Source organism: Cydia strobilella, chromosome 19, assembly GCF_947568885.1.
Source record: "Cydia strobilella chromosome 19, ilCydStro3.1, whole genome shotgun sequence".
Taxonomy (NCBI): domain Eukaryota; kingdom Metazoa; phylum Arthropoda; class Insecta; order Lepidoptera; family Tortricidae; genus Cydia; species Cydia strobilella.
In genome coordinates this window covers 5,958,260-5,980,250 of record NC_086059.1, presented here as the reverse complement: position 1 = coordinate 5,980,250, position 21,991 = coordinate 5,958,260, and the positions used below count along the sequence as shown (strand labels likewise).

Below are 21,991 nucleotides of genomic sequence, written 5' to 3'. Positions count from 1 at the left end.
AATCTGGCATCCTGCTAATCTGAAATTCAGCATTTCCGGCATAAAGTGTTTAAATCAGCTGGCCGTGAAGGTTCATTAATCACCTAGCATAGACGAGTTGAATGCGCAGGAAAATCAGTGTAACGTGACTTTGGCCTCCGTCCGTAGCAACTTTAGTCTGGCTTACCAAATTCGCAATTTCTTTGGGTAATCAACCCCTCTCGGCCTACGTTTTTCAAGTTTGTCGCCTTTTTTGACGGAAATGCATGGCGAAGCTAAAGGTATGCGTAACCCTCCTCAATTGGAATTTACTCAATTTACTTCGACTATCGACTGAACATTTGACGGAGCCTACGCATATTTTTTAGAGATTAATCTTTATGAACGAAAAATAAAAACATATGAATATTCTTGAGTTACGAAGATTGAGGTAGCTATGAACGTCACCCTTCGGCATTGATTTGCGATCATATTGTGACACCTGTGTGATCGTAGCCTAGCAAGGGGTAACCGCGACGGTGTTGGCGCCCAACATTACGACAAACGTTTTCATCCGGTCGTCATGTCAATTCATTGATTTGCCGTAACAATCAACCAATTGACGGCCGCGGTAAGCGATTTATAAATAACTAGAATGCAGCACACATTGGCTTCTTCCTTTACTTCGTCACATTAACCCCTTTAATGGATGATGGTAACATATTTATTTGTATGACAACGTGCGTCAAACAAAATGAATGGAAACTGGATGAATTACAGCTGATTTATTTAGGAACAAAAGTACGAAACTAAGCAAAGCTGTAGTAAGCTTGACACGCCTACGGAGGAAAAACAAAAAGGTAGACCCTTTGCAAAACTAAAACAATTAGTTTTTCCTTAATTCGAACCTTGTTCAAGTCCTTCTGTCAATCTTTCTACACCAGCGGCCTGTGGGTTAGTTATACTCAGAGAGCCCTCAACGCCTTACGAGTCCTCTATAATAACATGTTTAGGGTGCTGATGGGGCTCCCTAGATTCTGCAGTGCATCTGGCATGTTCGCCGACGCACACGTAGAGGACTTCCACGCCATTATGCGTAAAAAGATCATGTCCATCAGAAGCAGAATACAGGGGAGTGCCAACAGCATACTAAATATGTTAGCGGACAGGCCAGACAGTCTTTTACAAAGACATTGGATGTCCTCACTTATAAACCCCCATTCAGGGGATATATATTTTTTAAATTAAGGTAGTGTGTAATAAAAATAGTTTTAGTATAAATTACCTAGCTTTTAAGTAACAAACTAACAAATTTGGAACACCGTATCTGAATAAAGAAATTATTTATTAGTTTTAATGTCTACAGAAGCCTACAAATGATTCATCACCCCAACACCCAAGAGGTAAAATGACTCACAATTTCTTTAATTATACGAATGAATAATACCATGAGTACGATGATCCCATGCGGCTTGTCCATAACATGTGGGAGTACAATGTACATATCATTGGTTCTGTCACGCATGTCAATTGGTGCCTATACCCTACTATTCAAAGACTTACGACACGAATCGACGTTAAAAAAATCAGACACAACTCCCTTAGAAACCTATCCAATTGTAACCGTATCACATGCAATGCTAAGTCTAGATTGTGACTGCATGACTAGTGTATTTAATGCTTTAGTTTCAATTCAACGTCATATTTGCCGTGCCTAGCAAATTAGAGCAGGTTCTTTCTAATTGTATAGGAACTTATTAAGTTATAACCCGCGAAGCCGTATTAGGGAGTAGTGAGCAAGGCAGGAAGTTTTTAAAGGAACTGGTTATGTACCTATTGACAACTAACTTAGATAAGAGTAAAAGCTAAAGTATAAATCTTGATGTTTTAATTAAATCTCGACGTTTTTACGGTTAAATAGAAAATGAAATTTATGTATAAGAATCAAATAAGTATTGGAGTTCAATTAAGTTATATTTAGTATTGTTAGTTGAATATCATTAATTAAACTTAATGCGGCAATTGAATCGCTACCGCTGCAATAAAAATGTCAGTTGGAAGATGTTTTGTAAACAAACACTCACGCTTACTGTCGGTGTCGAATCTATCAATCCCAAGTAACATTAGGCGCTAAACATAAGGGGTAAAAGATATCTATATAAGCGTTTGATTACTCTTGCGGTTCTATTGACGTTCTAAAATAGGAGTTATAGCCGGATATAACCACGTAATACCCCCGGATTGGACACACATTTTTATCACCACATTGCAAAACGGCGCTATAATAGGTTAAGAGGTTGAAACAAGAGGAAGAAAAGCGCTATAGTAGTGATATAATAGCATTGATTAAGTACTTAGGAGTTAAAGGGGTGCTAAATAAGTCAATATTAACTAATTGAGTAGTAGTATGGGTCTATATAGATAGATGATACTTTCAGCATTAGATGGTATATTAGCATTTCCGGTCAACATTTGTAACTCTCAAGAAGGTAATTGCACATTGTTTTCCTTTATTGTCACTATCTGCTTTGACTGCAGATTTTTCCTTATTGTTCGTAAGCTTACTTTGTGAAAGTTTGAAGTAAAGTCTAATGATGGATAAATAAAAGAAAATATTGTAGTGCATTTTGGTACCAGGCAGTAACAGCGTTATCTGCAGATTTATGACGGCGAAATTAATTACACTGTGAATAACTATATGTATTATTAACAAAATTTTAAAGGACCTCTGATTCGTGGCATACTTATCAAAATGTAATAGTTTTTTGAATTGTGGTCCGTATTTAATTTTCGAATAATTAAACAATATTCGCAAAGTAACTCCTCTATTTAATTGTAAGTGATACAAGGGAGTTAAGTAACGTTTGGAATACTAGGAGCTATAACAGACTTTTTATCGCCTGTTTAGAACCTTAAGTGCAAATTGCAGCTCACTATAACACTAGCGGCTTCACATGCATAATAGCGGCCAAAACAGCTACTGTGGGTCTTAAAGCTATAGCTGAACCTCTTAAACACTTTTATGTCACCTCAGCCTGTAGGCTAAGACTGCAGCTATTGTATAGCCTTTCTATGTCTAAAGGGTATAAAATAGGTGTTAAGTGTCGCCTAATTGTTTGTTGGGATGTTTTGTAAATACAATGGCATTTATTGGCATATGCCTACTGGGCATCCATCGTATGAAAAGGAACCTCGACACGAAAGAAGAAGAAGAATGTCACTTATAAAATCACAATCACAGCTAATAAGTAAATAAAAATATGTAAGTATGTCCATATATCATTCCAAGAATCAATTAAATCTTTCAAAACTTTTTAAAGGTAATAATGAGATGCCAAACAAAAGCATGTAACAAAGAGGATTGATCAACACGAAAATCGAACGTTCGATGCTAAATTAGCACGTGTTGCGTAACCGTGAAAGTGAACTATTGTAATTCATCAAGTTACACTGACATCGCCACATGCGACGTGCATTTTAACTAACCAGCTGGACATTTAAAACAATTAATCTATACAGTAGAAGAACAAATAGGCACGCAACCATTGTCAAGCGATGTTAAACTTTTTGACTTCGTTATTAAAGGCTGTGAAGTGCCCTTGTATGCTATATGTTTGTCAAAGGCATTAGAGTGCTCATGATCGACTTATATTATATAATAGTTTATGTTCATGTAAACGAGGTGCGGTTTCCTTAGGTATTAGATCTACTCGCATGATTATAAGGTTTCTACTAAAGTCCTTATCATTATCTCTCCGTTTATGAGTCAATCAATAACTGACTCTACACGCTTCGAAAAATTGATAAACATTTTTACCTACCTTATAATTAGCCTTGTATTTAAACTATAAAAAAATTACGAACGTACATTCTATTCAACAGCTGAATAGATAATTATAACGGACTATTAACATTGATTATCTAATATCTTGCATGTATTTATTGCAACTATGGCCTAGCTTCAGTAATGTAAGTACTAATTTATCAGTTTTTCAAGCAACCAGAGAGAGTCTGCCAGTGGCTGTTGTACTAAGTAGTTACGAATACTATCACTTTAGTTCGGAGTGCACATTTATGTTCAAATTTAGTTTCAAAAACATGTAAATGTACTAATCGGATAATGCATTTGTTTAGTTCCACAAGGACAGGAACGAAATAGAAGTTGATAGACAATTTGCTCTGACATGGAAGAAATACTGAAAATGAAAATGAAATGAAAAATGAAAATTGTTTTATTTCCTTGTAAGCTTAGTCTACAAATTACCATCAGTGGTTGGGACTTCCTTTTAGGTGAATGTAACTGTATCAGGATGCCCCGCTCTTCTATAAATATAACAGTCTCTTTTATTTAGGAAATATTGTTGGTATACATGATGATGATGTTATTTATAAACTACTTATAATTTTATAATTTTAATACTGGAGCTTTAAAGAGGTAATGAAGTCCAACATACACCCATCTGTAAAGAAAAAAAATCATGGATACGTGCCTACTACCATGCCTTACGTACAGCTGCCAAACATGGGTATTTGATGCAAAAGCCAGAAATAAAATATTAACTACTCAGAGAGCACTAGAAAGAAGCAGTTAAATTAGACAGCAAACAAAAGTACTCGACGCTCTATCCTACGCCCAAGGCATTAAATGGAAGTGGGCAGGTTACGTGGCTAGATACCAAGATGGCAGGTGGACAAAGACGGCGACCACATGGAAAGGGCCAGACGGAGACCGCAGATCTGGAAGACCAAAAGTGAGATGGAAAGACGAGATCGTAGAGGTAGCTTGGGAAAACTGGACAGAAATAACATCTGATAGAGACAATTGGAAATGCCTGGAGGAGGCCTTTACCCACCGAGGGGTCCACACCTAAATAAAAATGTGTTCAAATTTAAATTTTAAAATATGACATTTGATTCTTACTGCACAATTAATATTTTCTCAATTAAATGGACTATTTATTAACAATGGAATAATAATATAAGTACACGAATGTAAATAAAAAATATAATTAATTAAAAACAATAATTTTAGAACACTATAAAACTATTCTTAAATGCATGCTAGTTTGAAAGAAATATTATAATGTAAATGCAAGTAAAATAACTAACTAAATACCTACCTACTGCATGTTATGTAAGATTGTGAATAATAAAGGCTTTTTTATATTATTTTTTATTTATATATAGGAATATTCGGGATTATAGTCGTGAGTACATCTTGCAGTCAGGCACATTGTAAAAAATGTCCACAAAATGCATATTTCGAAACGCATCCGATCCTCCCACGTACTGCACCGGTGACGGCATAAAAGGACGTGCGGCGAAAAGCAATGGTGACATAATAACTGTACTGTTTCCGACGCTTTATTTATATGCCTTCAGCGTTCGCGGCTCAAGTCTTATTTCAACTATGAATGTGTTTCGGACCATGAGTACTTTGTGTAAGATGAGCAAGGGATTGTTTATGTTAGTTGTCATGTGAATATGTAAATGTTTACAGAGATTAAAGAATAGTTATTTGTTTTACAAGGGGGCAAAATTGTTGTTTAACCTCTCGTGCTAATATCAGAATAGAATAGAATAGATTAGTTTTTATTCGTAAACACACAGACAATAGACATACATTAAAAGAACATAGTGAAAATAAAGTGTCACGAAATGGCCCCATCTCAGTATGCTGCTGGAAACTTTCAGCGCTGATCTTCCGATGAGACCATCGAGTGAGAATCACGGAAGGTAACGGACAAAAAGAAAGCAACATAAAGGAAAGAAACATAAAATATGGCGAAAAATAAATTACACACAGTTTACACAAACTAATACAAAAAAGAGATACAATATGACGACATTACACGGATCAACCGATCGAACATGCACCGGTCCGGTCGGACCATACCCGAGCAAGCGAGTGGTTCGAAAAGTGGAATCTTGAGCGTTGCGAGGGTTTCAAGGCACGAGTGAAACACAAAATTTCTCACCATACCAACACAAGGAAAATATTAACTGTAAAATATCAAACAAAATCAATTTCAAAATCATCATTTAAAAGTCAATTCTACCAGCGAACATAAGATAACAACTCAAAATTTGCATTTGATTACTTTCCCTCACATGTGAATAAAATGCAACTTTCTTATCAGTTTTTGAACAATCAGGAGAGCTTTACCAGCTGGTGTGGTGAAAAATAATATGACTGGGGGCATATAGTAATGTAGATAAGTACCTAGCTTTACATAAATTCAACGTAAGTCTGTAAGAATACACATATTATGATCCTATATAAAACGCAACAAACAACTACTTTGCCGTAACAGCATAAATATCACAAATACGTGTCTTTACCGAATGTCCCCCTTACGAACTCAATTAGCGTCCTAATTACCATCTATTAAAATGTAAATACTTGTTACAGCTAACAGACATCGTGAACGCGATGTCGTCGCGCGGAGAACTCCCCCTGGAGCTCGCTCTCCGCGGCCACAGTACCTCCATCGCCACTACACTTCTTCAGCACTGCGCTGATGCCAATGCTAGGGGCGCCCGCGGCAGGACCTTACTGCATCGGTCTATAGACTCGAGAGATTCATTCTCCGCTAAGTTTTTGGTAGACAACGGGGCCGACTGTAACCTCACTACCAAGTAAGTGAATTAGGTCACTAAAATTGTTGTCATTGTCACACCATTTTCACCCTGTTCAACACTATGCTGATATCAATGCTAGGGGCGCCCGCAGCAGGACCTTACTCTGCCAAGTTCTTAGTAGACAACGGGGCTGACTGTAACCTTACTACTAAGTAAGTAAATTAATTGTCCATTGAAAGTAGCTCTCTGCAGCCACAGCACCTACGTCACGACCCTTTTTCATCACTGTGCTGCCAATGAACGGGGCGCTTATGGTCAAATCATGATAAGCCGCTCTATAGGCTTACGTATCTCCAATGCCGTTAATCATAAACGTATGCCCTGGCGCATGCCACAGCAATCCCGTCGAATTGAAAATTATAGGCTTATCTCTACATCGATTTGTCTAAATAGAACTATTAGTTTAATTGATATAGTTCTTAAGAACTATTAGGTTAATTGATAAAGTTACAAAATATCTTTCTAAGTACTATTCACTTTCAGGGACGAAGGCGACTCTGCACTGCACCTTATAGCCGGATTGACTGCAAGTTCTTGCGATGAGGAAACTATGGACCAGATGGCGGAAATTGCGGAAGTCATGATCGAAAAAGGCGCTGATATTAATAGACAAAATCGGAAAGGATTGTAAGTTCCAAACCAAACACAAAAAGACATACCCTGTAGACATACTCCTGGCTTTATTTGAGAGGCCTTGAAGCCAATTAAGATTCACAAACACGTATTTTTTATGTACTCGTAGTTATTATGTAATACTAAGTTCTGGATGATGATTTTAACCTTTCCTATTTTTAGCACACCACTACATCAAGCAGTCATAGCGCGAAATCAAAGGATATTCGATCTCCTACTCAAACAACCAGCTTTAGACACAAACTTGCGGACTCTAACCGACGAGCATCCACCCCTCTACTACGCACTAGTCGACGACAGACGGGCTTCGATCTCTTCCAGCGAAACTCTAGTCATGAATGGGTCTAACCCATTCGATACGCCAGTGACCAATACTGCGGCGTTTACTGAAGACCCAGTGGAGGGAAGGACTGAGAGTATCGTGGAGAGAGGGTTTGCTGCTAAGCTGTTGGCGAGAGGTTGCCAAATGAATCCGGCGTACTCCGGCTCTGGGGATAGCTTACTACATATTCTGGCGCAGGGATGGTTTGAGGTGCGTAATTTTTTAAAAGCTGGCCCTAGACATTTTTGTTGCCACGTCATAAACGACTTCAACTTACGTAAAATCTGCTTAAGAAGATTTTGAAGGGGCCACGCCACAAAAGCACTAAGCTGTAAAGCGATTATAGATGAAAACAAGTTTAAGCGACCAGGTAAATTGAATATGTCATCATATCAAGCGAGTTTTACTTTAACACATTTTCTGCCAAGAACACGCTAGGTATGTGTGTTTTCATTTTGTATTTAGTACTGAAAGTGTTAATGTATTTCCATTGATACGAAATAACGAATCCGATCTCACTGTTGTAAAAGGTGACTTTGAAACCTGCTGCTTTATTCAATTGTATAATTTAGCGCACACCTGTTGTTTTTCAAGCAAAATAAAAAAAACGGCATTTGATTAAAGGACAACCTTGATCTGTAGTGTAGTTTACATGAAATACGATAAATCAGGTCCATTATCATAATGCTTTCAGTAATTGCGTATTAACCTTATTTCTGCTTTAGGACTCGGCGGTATTTCTGACGGCGCATCTAAACGGTGATCTGAATCACACAAACGAGGCGGGCCTCTCAGCTTTACATGCAGCCTGCACTAACGGCCTGGCGCGCCTTACGGCCTCGCTGTTAGAACACGGCGCGAGGCCCAACCTCCAAACCTCATATGGGGAACAGGAGGATACTGTTTACAGGTCAGCTGACTTACAGTGTCATCAATATAAACGACCCGGTGTGAAATACGAACTCACAGTTTTACATGCGGCCTGGTCTAAGGGCCTCACTGCTTGAACACTGCCAACCTGCACACCCAGCAGACCTTGTACGCGGAGGAGTAGTTTACAGGTTAGATAAAATCGCTTAAAATGTTAACAATATAAATAGGGACAGGGGACACGAACGAGGTGGATCTTACTTTACTAAATTACATGCTGCCTGCGTGACGAACTCGCGCGCCTCTCCGCCTCGCTGTTTAAACACGGCGAGAGGACCAACCTACAACCTACACACTTTGTACGCAAAAATAGACTGTGCAGAGGTCGGCTAACGTTGCTTATCGTGTATTTAACCAAGATAAACGCGTGAATTGTGAATAAAAATCAGTTGAGGTTTTTATCTGATCAATAAAACTCTCAACCGCGGAAAACAACGTGTTGTTTAACCAGCTGAATAAGCCTATTGTGAGAGATCTTATAGCTTGTGCATTCGCTCTTGATTCTTATTTAATTCATCATTCATCACTTATTTGACAGCACAGGGCGAGCGTTGACCGGAAAATGATGATATACGTCAACATTGCGTAGGAGGCGCTGTGTCATACATTAAGTTGTAACATTCATTATTCTGTCCATTAAACTTAATAACAAAAAATATCGATTGTAGAAGACATGTAGAGTCTAAGAAAAAATCGTGCTTCAAAATAGACTGCTGATGTGCTGGCGCTGTACGACTTCGTACATCATGCGATAACTCTCGTTATCGAAATTTGACGTTTGATAAACTCTTCTACTATCAATAACTCTTTGAAAAAGTAACTTGAACAAAAGTGGTTTACTTACTTAAATATGCTATGATTAATTTTACCGTATATTTGCAGACAAACCCCCCTCCACCTAGCCGTGCTAAGCAACCATGAGACCGCCGTCCTAGCCATCTTGGAACACAAGAAACTCATCGAGAAAGGCGACATGCCTGCCACAGACCGTAGCAACGTCAGCTTACTGCCTAATCTTAACTTGAAGAACTCTGAGGGAGACACGCCTGTCAGCCTCGCTCTGGCTGAAGGTAAGTAAAATCATATTTCAGACAAACTTCCTTCCACTAGCCACACTTATCAACCACGAGACCGCCGTCCTGGCCATCCTGGAGCACAAGAAACTCATCGAGCGATATGCCGGCCACAGATACAAGCAGCGTCAGCTTACTGCCTAATCTTAACTTGAAGAACTTTGAGGGAGACGTGCTTGTCAGCCTCGCTCTGTCTGAACGTAAGTTATGTTGCGTCATTGTACACTTCGAGGCATCCATGCTAAACGCTCCAGCGTTTAGGAAGACCGAAAAGTCACCTAGGCGACCCACACATAGGCGATATTTTACTTGCAAATACAAAATAAATATCTATCAAGTTTTTACTGCAAATTTAGTGGTTACATTCGAAATTTATATTCGTGTACTTTACAGAAATATGTAGTTTAATTTTAATGACATGTATAAGAATCGCAAAAACTAAAGGAACATTTTAATTTCCTCGCACAACGTATTTTGATACAACGAGCAAATGCCGCCAGCATCTTGGTAAAATGCCTCAAGGGCCTGTTTTAGATTTAAGCTAGTTATTAATAGTGTATATATCTTTTATGTAAATGTTAATAAAGATATCACTTCATAAATAATAACTGTAATAACTGTATACACCTATGTAAAAATACAGGTGTATAGAATTTTGAGTCTTAATTCTTAGATTTAAGTTTTAGTTCGTATTATCGTAACAAATTTGATATGCATAATATATTTTAATATAATTATGAACAAGTTTTTGCGAGTTTCGAGTTTAATAATTAAAAATGCAATACACACATTTTTCCATAGGACACAAAAATCTAGTGGCGCCACTGATAGAGGCCGGAGCGGACCCAAACGTGCGCAACGGCAAGGGATTCACAGTTCTACACCAGGCCATTGTGGAAGAGGACTCCAAAACCGCCATTTATTTGTTAGATCATGGAGCAGATATGGATTCCTTGTAAGTTCTATTAGTACCATTTTCGACTCATTTTACCTTCGAGCAACACGGAAAGGAGAGAGCATTCGTACTATTTCCCCTCTGCCGAAGTATAGGTACAACTGTACCTATGGCGGTGCGTGTGTGACTCGTCCGTTCACAAAAAGAGATCGAGGTTACTCATTTTCTATGTATTTTGTGAGAAGTGCGACTGTGTGCAATTTCCCCCCGCAAAAAATGGTACAATGATTTGTACGGAAAGATATCGCTTGGGCTCCTCCCTTCCGAGTCTTCCGACTGGACTGGTGGCTGACCTCCACTGATCAAGTTGCCAGATTCCCAGATTAAGTTATAACAATGGTATAGCAAATTAACTAGAGCGTTGTTGTTTCTCTTATTACAAGTTAATTATACCAACTTACGGAGCTAGGTCTCCTTCTAAATGTATCTTCGTTTGTTTACCATTTCAAAAAATACCTTAAAGTTTACATATAAAATGTCTCCATAGAACGGAAGCCGGCGAAACGCCTCTACAGCTCGCCATACATTGTCGCCTCGGGCTCGTGGTAGAAGCTCTGTGCGTGAGAGGCGTAGACATGAGTCGCCTTGACGCCAACGGAGTGCCGCCTCTATGGGCAGCCCTTGATTCCGGACAGGAAGAAGTTGCCAGCGTAAGTTAAATCTTAACAAGTTACTATAAGACCCGGGTATGTCCTTAAACTACGTCCAAAAGAGAGGTATGGGCACTGTGAATGACATCTCGCTTTGTGTGGTAGAGCACAGGACAGCGGATGTCATTCCAGATGTAGAGCAGAGCCCAACTGGGGAGGTACCTCCACCTTACAGAAAACCGCAGCCAAATAACACTAGACCCTACTAGTGTTGTGTTCCTGCCGGTGAGTAAGGTTGCCAGAGCTCGAGGGTGCGGAGTGTTAGGGTCGGCAACGCGCATGTAACTCCTCTGGAGTTGCAGGCGTACATAGGCTACGGAGACTGCTTAACATCAGGCGGTCCGTATGCTTGTTTGCCACCGACGTAGTATTAAAAAAAAAAAAAAAAAGACTAAGATTTGCTTTCTTTTGGCTCGGCATAAGATATACTAATTTATACTTACACGATTTTCACTCATAATTTTAAAACTAACACGGGATACACAACACAGGGGATTAAAAGGGGATTTCGTCTTCGAGGAATTCAGTAATTAGCAAATGTAAGGGGGAAAAAACACTCCACCACATACCATTGGATGTCGTGTGTTGTGTGTAGGCAAAGTGGTAACCCTAGCGTACAAGTTAATAATCAAGATCAAGTGCAATTAGTTCGCAAAACCCGCGCGGCAAGAAGATGTTGATACAATTCCTCGCCAGTCTGCCTGTGACCACGAACGTAACGTCACGATCGAAACGTCAGGCCATAAATAAACGTAAGTTTGTACGCGATTAAGTCCCGTGTTAGTTTTATAATTTGGCATAAGATGTTGCCTCTGGCTCGGATAGAGTCTGTGAGTTACGTGTCGTCGTCGCCTCGTCTGCAAACACTTCTGTATATATGTCATCGCAATTTGAACCTTATGGATTCATAATAAAGTTTGAACTTAATGTTTCTTTCTTAGATTCTGGTACGAAATGGCGCTGATGCTGACTGCTGGGGACCAGGGCCTGATGGCTGCTTGCAAACTTTACTACACAAGTAAGAACGATTTTATCTGCATTTTGCTGAGTACTGGACAAAGTGAAAACATGTGTTTTATTTGTCTGGCAAAAATATTGACGATCCATGTCTTTCCAGAGCTATCGACGAAAATAAGGAAAATCTAGCGACGTTCCTGATCCGTTCCGGTTGTGACGTGGAATCGTCACGTCGCGCGGGCGCTGCGGGGGAAGGCGCTGACGTCGCCAACGAGAAACAGTCGCCGCTACATCTGTGCTGCACCTGGGGGCTCACTGATGTTATACAGGTAACTTACATTAGGCATAGGAGCGATCGGGCTTCACGGGTATTCATTAGACGTACTTTTTTTTACCTTATAATTAACCTACTTTCGGTAACGTTCACCAGGATTTTTATAAGCCGTGGCGCCGGCGCCAATACCAATCACCAATACTGTTGGCGCGTATTATTTTGCCCGCCATACATACATCTTGTGCATTATGTTAGGACATACTTTATCTTATTTTGTTTATTGACAGACTTTACTAGAACACGGCGCCAATATCAACTCCAAAGACTCCGAAGGCAAGACTCCCCTCCACATCGCGATCGAGAACCAGCATGAGGGCATCATCTCTCTCCTTCTATCCCAGCCGGGCATAGACCTGTCGGCGAGGGACAACAAGGGCGTGTCGCCGTTCGCTGCCGCGCTTACGGCCAGGAATAATAAGGCTGCGCAAGCCATACTTACGAAGAATCCTTCGGCAGCGGAACAGGTGTGAACTAGAAAACGCTCATATTTAAATATTTATTTATAACGGGTTACTCTTAAGGTAATTTTCTTCGTCAGATTCTTATAAAATTTATTAAGTTTACGAGCTCCTCATTCTGGACGAAATAAACACGAAATATCATTTTTGGACAACAAAAGAATGTACCTATCTACCTATGTAATTTTTTGGGGATACTTGGGATAAATGGGGAACTGTCTATTCACCAAATTTTATCGAAATCTGACGAATAAAAACGACAACAAAATAAAAATAGTCCCTGGTATTACAGTCAAAAGATTTATTCATCGCATAGATTGTGGACGTGTTAAAATCGGAACCCATAACCATAACACAAACATGTATTAGTTGAAATTCGACTTTGATAGCTAATCCGAACGCTTTGGCACTTTGTCCGAACACAGGTGGACAAGAAAGGGCGAAATTTCCTCCACGTGGCTATACAGAAGTGCGACATGGAGAGCGTGATGTTCCTGCTGTCCGTCGAAGTGGACGTTAACTCGCGCATACAGGTACAACTATTTGTATTTAGCCGTGTATTTTTCAGTCCATTTGAAAAGTAAGCCATTCCAAATGTGAAGAAGATTGGGTTCGCTGGAATTTGACGTTGATATAATGGAGGTGTTCATTAGAAATATCCATTTTTTAACATGTCGTTATGCCTGTTGTCTTGGTGTATTTTAGACTGCTTATATTAGCTCCTCCGCGTTTCTCGCGATGTCGCGCTTGTCTGACTTGCCTAGTTATTTGAGTCAAACCAAAATATACTTTATTTACCGGCATATTAAGTGCATATTCGCAACATAGGACACAGCAGCACGCTGACGCCGCTTTACATTAGTCCATTTTTGTTTCTTTCGACGTCACGTGTGTCTGATTGCCTAGTAATTAGAGCCAAACCAATATATACTCTAGTGGGCGGCACATAAAGTGCATATTCGCAACACACAGGATAGCAGCACGCTGGCGCCGCCCTTGCATTTGGCGGCCGGGGTGGGCAACGAGGTGCTGCTGCGGAGTCTACTACTCGCGGGCGCGAGGCCCAACGATCGTGATGCTCAGAAGTAAGTAATTTTTATGATGCAAAACTTTGGGAATTTTCCTATTAGTGTTTACGTTTAGTTTTATCCAGGTGCACTCGATGCGAATGCGTAGACATGCACGTGCATTTGCGTGATTTTGTATCTTCTTGAGAGACGTCAAATTAACTGCACTGCACACATCAGGCACGCTTCCGATGTGGTGTCATTGCGGGGTTCATACATTATAATGCACGTGCAGATTTACGCATAGGTACCGACGCATCTGATGTGGTAGGTACAGCCTCTAGTTTTACAATGAATCGACATAAACCATGATAAAGTCCATCTAAGGTAACTTTGCCCAGACTTGAACAGAACAAAGTGAGGGAATTTGATTTGAATGATGACATTACCTCACTTTGTTATTGCAAATGTCGTGCAGAGTTAAAGAGTGCAAGGCTTATTAGGTATCCACAAGAGCTGTAGGTAGCGAAGTGACGCTCAAGAAACTGAACCATCAATAGGAACGTCAGTAGGAACACATACGTGGCAAGACGTCGGATAACCGCTTAATTGGTCAGACATCCACCAAAGAAAATTCTATAGACCTAAGGATCGAAATCCAAGGTAGGTGCTGGCTTTGTTTCTTATGGATTTTATTATCAATGTTAACAAATGTGGTATTCGCACAGACGCACCGCCCTGCACGTAGCCGCCAGCGCCGGGCACGCCAACATCGTGTCGGCGCTGCTGAGCGGCGGCGCCGAGTGCGGCGCGGTGGACGCGGGCGGCGACAACGCGCTGCACGTGTGCGCCAGAGACGGACACGCCGCCGCCGCGCGCGCGCTGCTCGCCGACTCCGACGTCGACGCCGCCGCCGTCAACCTCAAGGGTGAGTCACGACCGTCGACGGGTACTACAAGACACAGCAACATCGAGTGGGTAAACGTGATCAACGCTGACCCAATAAACAATGTAGCGTGACTGCACCTTTAGAGGTATAAAGTACGAGGTCTAATGTTGCATTATTTTAATGTCCTAGCGGCCGCGGCCGCCATAAAAAAAACGTGAATTGACTAAAAAGCTACGATTTGTAATTTAGTGTGATTTCACCTACCGTGTCAATACGAAGTTAAAAGCCTAAAACGAAATTGCCTTAATTCTCTTTATTATCTAATGAATCTTGTTCTTTGAGTCAAACATGAGTTTGTATTGCAGGTCGCAATCCCATGCACGAGCTGGCCTGGTGCAAGAAGGACAACGCCGCAGCGATCTGCGAAATATTCATTGAGCTGATGCCGGACTACCCCATCAACAGAACTGATTTGCAGGTATACCAAATTAATTTGAGATCTAATGCCATTAGAATAAGGTTTATTTAAATTTTATTAATATCTTATTTCTACCCTCAGGGCAATACTCCTCTTCTGTTAGCGTATATGAACGGGCAAGCGGCCATGTGCAGGGTGTTGGTCCGCGCGGGTGCGTGTCTGGCTCAGGAGAATAAGGATGGCGTTTCTATATTTAATTATCAGGTCAGTCAAACGATAACTATTTAGTGCTGTCTGTCTAGTATAATAAATGATAATTATAGAAATCGGTAACAAATACTTACACTCATCGATCACAAGTTTTACAAGGTGGTAACTTCACACTTCGATGTTTTCTGTCGTTCAACTGACACAACAAAACGCACGCAAATATCGGAGACGACTCAAAACATTTTAAGTGTCATATCTTGTCAGATGTTCGGCAGAATATTGGAAGAGGTTTCTTATCTGCATGATAGGTAACGCGTCGCACTGCGAGCGTATAATGGACCCGGTTATGGACGAGATAGTGACAAGATAAAGCGTAAGTCTTTTTCTATCGAGCGATGTCAAAAAATTAGTTTTGTTTCTAGCCTTTAGTCCTTGCCACCTCTGCTTCCATTATTCGCCTGCTTAAAATCTGTATCCATTAGTTTTGACAATTAGTTATAATCTCTTTCAAACTCTTCTCTTGTTATCAACTAGTCAATTTCACCCTTTGAACGCCCAGCACGTCAACTGACGCGCGCGGCTCCATCCCAATATCAACCTTCGTGCATTGTGACAAGATTCACAATGACGCGCACGCGGTGAAAATGGTTCAAAGAGTTAATTGGTGAACTTGGTGTATTCTGCAGGTGGCAACGAAGCAACTGCTGCACCGGCTGCTAGACGCGCTGCCGGCGGAGGCGCCGTGGGCCGAGAGCGACCTGTGCCAGGAGTGCGGCACCAAGTTCACGCTCACCATGAGGAAACACCATTGGTAACTTCACTTCACGGATAGTTACCAACCTTAGCCAAAATATGGGACACAGTTGTGTTCTGTTCTGCCCCACAGTTGTGCGTTGCGCGAAACACTTTGAACAATTGAATGAGTTTCCAATTGCTGACACGGCTGTTATGCGTGATATTGCTGGGGCAGTGTCAGAGGGAGCAAACTATCTAACTAAAACTGCGCATCGTAGAGTTGCCCAACGTATGGTTACATAAGTAGCAACGCAAGCGGGTTGATACGAAATCGTTTAAGCGCTTGGTGTTATTCTTGTCGTAATGTTGGTGTCATTCACTTTTCTACTAGACGTAAATTCAAACTAAGGACTGCAGAATTATCTATAACTGGTTTTCGGATTGTGAGAAGCCTGAATGAAAATGCAATGCCACTTTTATGACTGGAGCGTGTGAAAAGTGGCATCGTATTTTTATTGTATCCTCTAGCCGCCCAGACTTCAAAACTTGCCAAGACGAATGCAATTTTGTTGTGTCAAAATAAAAATTCAAATTAGAATCGAATGGGAGACCTTTTTATAGGCGGCTAGAGGGTGTCAATGTCATATTGTAATTGTCTCAATTTGCTTCCAGTCGTCATTGCGGCCGAATGCTGTGCAACAAGTGCTCGAACCAAGACGTCCCCATACTGAAGTTCGGTATGAACAAGCCGCAGCGAGTGTGCGAGATATGCTTCAAAGTGCTCCAAGTCGGCGCTAGTTAGTGCCGCTGAGTAGGTTAGACTGGCAACGATATAGAATTATAGATTGTTAGACATCAAGCGTATGATTGGATTTCCACTACCCTCACAGTCAAATGCCCTTTCAAAAACCTTATTGCAACGAGATAAGGTCCTACAAGATGGAACTTATAGGAGGACTCGTCTTCAGCGTGCATTGGCGATCTAATAGAACTCGATCTCGTGAGACCTATGCGTGCGTAAAAAAAGACAGATGTAAGTGCAATGGATTAGGAGGAATGCAAACCGGGTTTTATTTGTATGAAATTTCGGTTATTTACTAAATTAAAAACCGGTTTGCATTCCCTAATTAGGACGCAACTAGGTGGTGCTAAGTAGAAGAAGAGAAAAACGCCTACGTGATGTGACCGCTTATATGCTTCATGATGAGAGTCTAGTTAGAGTTAGTTTGTTTCAAGCGTTTGTAAGGGAGCGGTTGTATGAATTTTCCCTATGATAAAGTCGGTCTATGATAAAAGAATGCGTGTAGTTTCCGATTTAAAATTCTAAGTTCTAACTACAGTATACAGTATTCACATTTTCATGGGTCGACTGATTTAATGTACTTCAATTTAAAAGAGCAAATCTTTCATTGAACCTAACCTCTTTGCTGCAACAGTTTGGATGGGGCATACCCCATCCAAACTGTAGTACTCATGAGTGCTACTAATTGTACTGAAAATCAGCGAAGCAATACTATGTTTCGTGTAAAATTGAATTGAAACACCGTTACAAAATGATATAGAAAGTGGTGAATCTAGTACTGCCAGATTTTTTTATCGATGTCTGTGCATATTAAGAGATATAATTTTTGTCGAGTTGGTACTACATTCGTATTAGTACATTATATGATGTAAGTTTGCATCAAATTATTATGTGGTCAAGAAATACTGTAATTTTCTTTTGTATTAAATCTTTAGGATTTTCATCAATGATATTCTCAAACTGTCAAGTTGTGTGGAATAGATTAAAAAAATAAAATTGTGCCTCAATGTTGGCAAAATTATGTTCCAGTTAGATGGGACACAATTTCACTATGCCAAAGTCTGATAGAGTGTGCTTCTATTTTCATTTAGATTTTAAGTTCAAATTATTATACATATAGGAATCAAAATTGTAACTTTGTATTTATAAATTTTATAATGTTAGAGGGTGACAAAAATAAGATTTATGTATAATCAATACTTTGACTTAATAACGCTCCAAAATGAACTTACCGGAATAGGCGTGCCTCCTGGTCTGTAGCCCATGCAGTATTACTCGTAGATGCTGGGATGGTCAAAGGCGTCATAGCTTTGATACTCTTGTACTTCATATTACGGTCAATGGAGCTGCCATTAGTGTGTACAGAAAGTCAATATACTGTAGGATCCTAATGTAAGGCATGTTTGTAGAAGCCATGCGTGGGTTAGTTTCACTTCTCTCCACTCTTATCGAATGTTGCGCCGTTAAAAACATTATTATTGTATACAAAGTCAATTTTTGATACATATTTTATTTACATTATTAGTAATAAGATTTTGACACAATTTATCACCCGTTGACCACGAACGCTGTAAAGAGTTCGAAACGTCGGGATGAATTATAAATTCAATATACGCGATATAATCCGTTTTCATAGTTTTATTTCATGAGTAACTATCGCGGTAACCGAAGACAATACAATTTATTTTATTATTTCTAGACATTATTTATATTGTTGTGTCCATTATATAATTCTCTTATAATTTCATTATATTTTTAATGTCACTGATGTCTCCACATTCCAAATTTTGCATTTTGTGCAAGTGAAACTTGTATTTTTTGGCATTTTCAAGATTTTTATGAACACTTACTAGGCTAAGGATGGATGCAGGAGGATGTTTTGTCAGAGGCTGTACTTTGCAACTACGTAAATCTATGAACATAGATTTATTTGGCGTCTTAATCCTTCAGAGTAGCTGTTATTCTACACATTTGGCTAATATAACAGCTTCTGTGAAGCTCAAAAGTCGGCGCGTATAATAGATTTATTTATCTCTGCTATTGAATAAGTGCCATTCGTCTTGAAATTCTTGCTTTGTTTAATTTTTATAGAGCTTATATTTTATCGAATGAATTATTGTTTTCGTCCAAACTATTATTGCTGTAATAATAAAATTTTATATGCCTTAAATTGCCTTTAATTATATGAATAGCCAGTAAAACACAAAATATTTAACTGTGATTATTTATTTACAAATAAACAACATTAACTGTCAATTCTTCCACATTGAACATGTTAAAATAATTTACTAAGACACTAACATTCTGCACCAGCAAGACACCAAGGTATTGACAGAACATTCCTTGAAAATAAAATCTAATTTGTTTTGCGATAGGGCAGAACTTATTTCTAGATGTTTACTTTAGCCTCTTGAAGAGGTCCTTGGTGACACACTTGTCGAGGACATGGAGGTAGTCAATGAGCTCCTCCTCGCACGTCTCTGTGGTCTTGGAGCGAGAGTTGACACGGTCTGAGCATTCCTGGTACTTGCCCCAGTAGTTTTGTGCGTCAGGCTTTTGGGAGCAGGTCTCCTGGAAAAATCAATATTTGCTTTAGGATCACTCGTTACTAATTTTCAGTTTAAAGATCTGATTTTTTAGAGGATAGGTATTTGCGTCTCACATTTTGGTTAATGAGAGAATGAGACGCATACCACCCTAATATAAGTATTAATTAAATTAACCTTCAATGAAATTTAAATCATTAATATTATTAATTGTAACAGAGTTGCATTTCTTTCATCATGTTTGAATTTGAGGACAAAATAAAATCAATTCTATTGTGTAATATCATTGATTCAAATTAAAATGCCTATTTTTCTTAGAAACCTAGGGCCGCCAGAAACCTCAGCTTAACAAAGTTCACTATTATTTTGGTACAAAATGTACAAATGACTAGTTTTGTATGATACATTTTTGAAGTGCTGATGTCGAAATTTGATCCTATTGATCTGTTTTCGTACAGGCACAATTTCCGAACATTTCTAAACAGCTTATTCTGTAATATCTTATAGGCATGACATGTTAGAATCTCATGAAGGGCCAGGAGCGTTGGTAATAATAAACGATTATGAAAATGGTATACATATACAAGGCGTCCCAAGACTAAGGGACATGAAGGTAAAGTACCTTAAATATCGTAGATAGGATATTTTGCTGAAAGAAGACATTGTTATTTTTAAAAGTTTGCAATAGTACATTCAAAGATTTTCAAAAAATTACTTGCTTCATCTGGGAATCGAACCGACTTAAATGTGAAAAAAAAATTACCCGTATTTTTATGATACCAATCCAAAGAACGGACAAAAAATAATCTGAATGCAGTATTGCTAACTTTTAAAAATAACAGTCTTCTTTTAGCATAAAAACCCTGTCTACGATATTTAAGGTACTTTCCCTTCATGTTGTATAGTTTTGAGACTCCCTGTATACTTCATATCAAAGACCTATGTAACTCTGTATAAGATGAATAAAGTTAATGAAAATTCGTGCCTCGGAAATCAAGAAGAATTGATTCTCGGATAGATGGCGCCTACACCTTTGGCCTATTCGCGGCTAGATGGCGTTGACGACACCGTTTGATATTTAACAATTTTAACACATATCAGTAAAAGAACATGGGTCCAAATAATAAAAAAATAATAAATACAAATAAAAACAAAAACAAAAAACATTTATCCATTTTTTTATAAAATTTTTTTTAGTTTTAATTGTGTGTGTAAATTTACTGTGACTACAAAATTTACTATGACAGTAACCCTCTATCCTATATATTCTCTTTCTCTATGTTCATATTTAGTTTGAAAAGCAGTGTATTACATGCTGACACTTAAGGTTACATGCTAGAATCCATTAATATGCCTGAAATGGTATTCTTGAATCGCGACTGGCGAATGGAATATTGCATTTTCCTAGACTAAAATGACGCTTCACGTGTTCAGTTCAGTTCAGTTTTCGGTTCTTATGGCATCTGTCCATTGGGACAATTTTGCCAGCATCAAGGTTGTAGGAGCAGAATTTCGCTTCATGTGTAAGACATGACATTTCTTGGTACCACATGAAATGTCATTTTAGTCTACGCTCTACGGAATAAAAAACAGAATTATATGTTGATTCAAGGACTTTTAAGGTGGTACTCCACCTGTCAAATGTAATTGCGTCTCACTCTCTCATTAAGCAAAATGTGAGACGCAATACACATTGGACAAATAAATTGGATAGGTGGAATAATACCATCCTAGACTGATCTGGTAGATGGTCAGGGTTAGGTTATGAACTTTTAGAACAACACGGTATATGATACTAAGAAGTAGATATTTATTTAACTATAAGATTGAACAGTACCCTCAATTCCTTCTGGGGATCAACCAATTCTTCTTCTTCTCCCTCATCGGCCTTAACCACAGGAATGATCTTCTCAGCCATTATGCCTAAAAATGAAAAAACAAACGTGTGACGCTACACTGAAAACACTAGATTAACTGTACACTACACTGTATCACGGTAAAGATGGTTATGTGTTAAAAAATGCACGAAACTGCGAGAAAATACTTAATAAAATTACCTAAATCGATGATGCAACGAGTCGAACCGATAGCAAGATTAGCAAGTAGAACAATGTTACTAGAATAAATATTTAACGTTTTATTTATTTCTCACTTAATTTTAAAATTTAGTAGGAGAGCTCAGTTAAGTATGAAAAATAAACAATGATGTGTATGAGAGCTTAAAGTATTAATTAAATGTTTTAGTATTAAACAAATTAAATAAAATCGTAAATAACACGTCTTTATTCTATCTTTATTTACATACATAAATATTTTAGTGCTGGCAAGATTGCTGAATGACAATCAGTGACGACAACCTCACAAAACCAAAGAGACATCAAATAACTATCCACACTCAATAATCGACTTTATCTCACGAGTCATAAAGATTTAATTTGGGTACAGCATTGTTTTCTAATCTGTGGCTTATTA

General features: G+C 39.0%; 3 protein-coding genes across 4 annotated transcripts in view; 1 reads left to right on the top strand and 2 right to left on the bottom strand.

Annotated features, from left to right (window-relative positions):
* The window catches only part of LOC134750270 (rabankyrin-5), a 61,341-nt gene extending 42,198 nt beyond the window's left edge, over window positions 1–19,143 (top strand). For both annotated transcript variants that reach the window (XM_063685429.1, XM_063685428.1), the window contains 17 exons: window positions 6,371–6,597; window positions 7,084–7,227; window positions 7,396–7,765; window positions 8,281–8,465; window positions 9,368–9,555; window positions 10,360–10,513; window positions 11,001–11,163; window positions 12,105–12,181; window positions 12,281–12,449; window positions 12,682–12,918; window positions 13,338–13,445; window positions 13,885–13,997; window positions 14,648–14,847; window positions 15,174–15,286; window positions 15,368–15,490; window positions 16,123–16,247; window positions 16,844–19,143. In XM_063685429.1, coding sequence (XP_063541499.1) covers window positions 6,371–6,597; window positions 7,084–7,227; window positions 7,396–7,765; window positions 8,281–8,465; window positions 9,368–9,555; window positions 10,360–10,513; window positions 11,001–11,163; window positions 12,105–12,181; window positions 12,281–12,449; window positions 12,682–12,918; window positions 13,338–13,445; window positions 13,885–13,997; window positions 14,648–14,847; window positions 15,174–15,286; window positions 15,368–15,490; window positions 16,123–16,247; window positions 16,844–16,973 — 2,826 coding nt within the window. In that variant the 3' untranslated portion in view covers window positions 16,974–19,143. The remainder of the gene's footprint in view (window positions 1–6,370; window positions 6,598–7,083; window positions 7,228–7,395; window positions 7,766–8,280; window positions 8,466–9,367; window positions 9,556–10,359; window positions 10,514–11,000; window positions 11,164–12,104; window positions 12,182–12,280; window positions 12,450–12,681; window positions 12,919–13,337; window positions 13,446–13,884; window positions 13,998–14,647; window positions 14,848–15,173; window positions 15,287–15,367; window positions 15,491–16,122; window positions 16,248–16,843) is intronic.
* The window catches only part of LOC134750274 (protein NipSnap), a 111,889-nt gene that overhangs the window by 49,027 nt on the left and 40,871 nt on the right, over window positions 1–21,991 (bottom strand). The gene's annotated exons all lie outside the window — the stretch shown is intronic.
* LOC134750278 (cytochrome b-c1 complex subunit 6, mitochondrial-like) lies at window positions 19,192–21,599 on the bottom strand. Its single transcript, XM_063685439.1, has 3 exons — window positions 21,577–21,599; window positions 21,357–21,442; window positions 19,192–19,544 (listed from the first exon to the last, which is right to left on the bottom strand). The coding sequence occupies exons 2-3, from the start codon at window positions 21,435–21,437 to the stop codon at window positions 19,371–19,373; spliced, it is 255 nt and encodes an 84-aa protein (XP_063541509.1). The 5' UTR covers window positions 21,438–21,442; window positions 21,577–21,599; the 3' UTR covers window positions 19,192–19,370.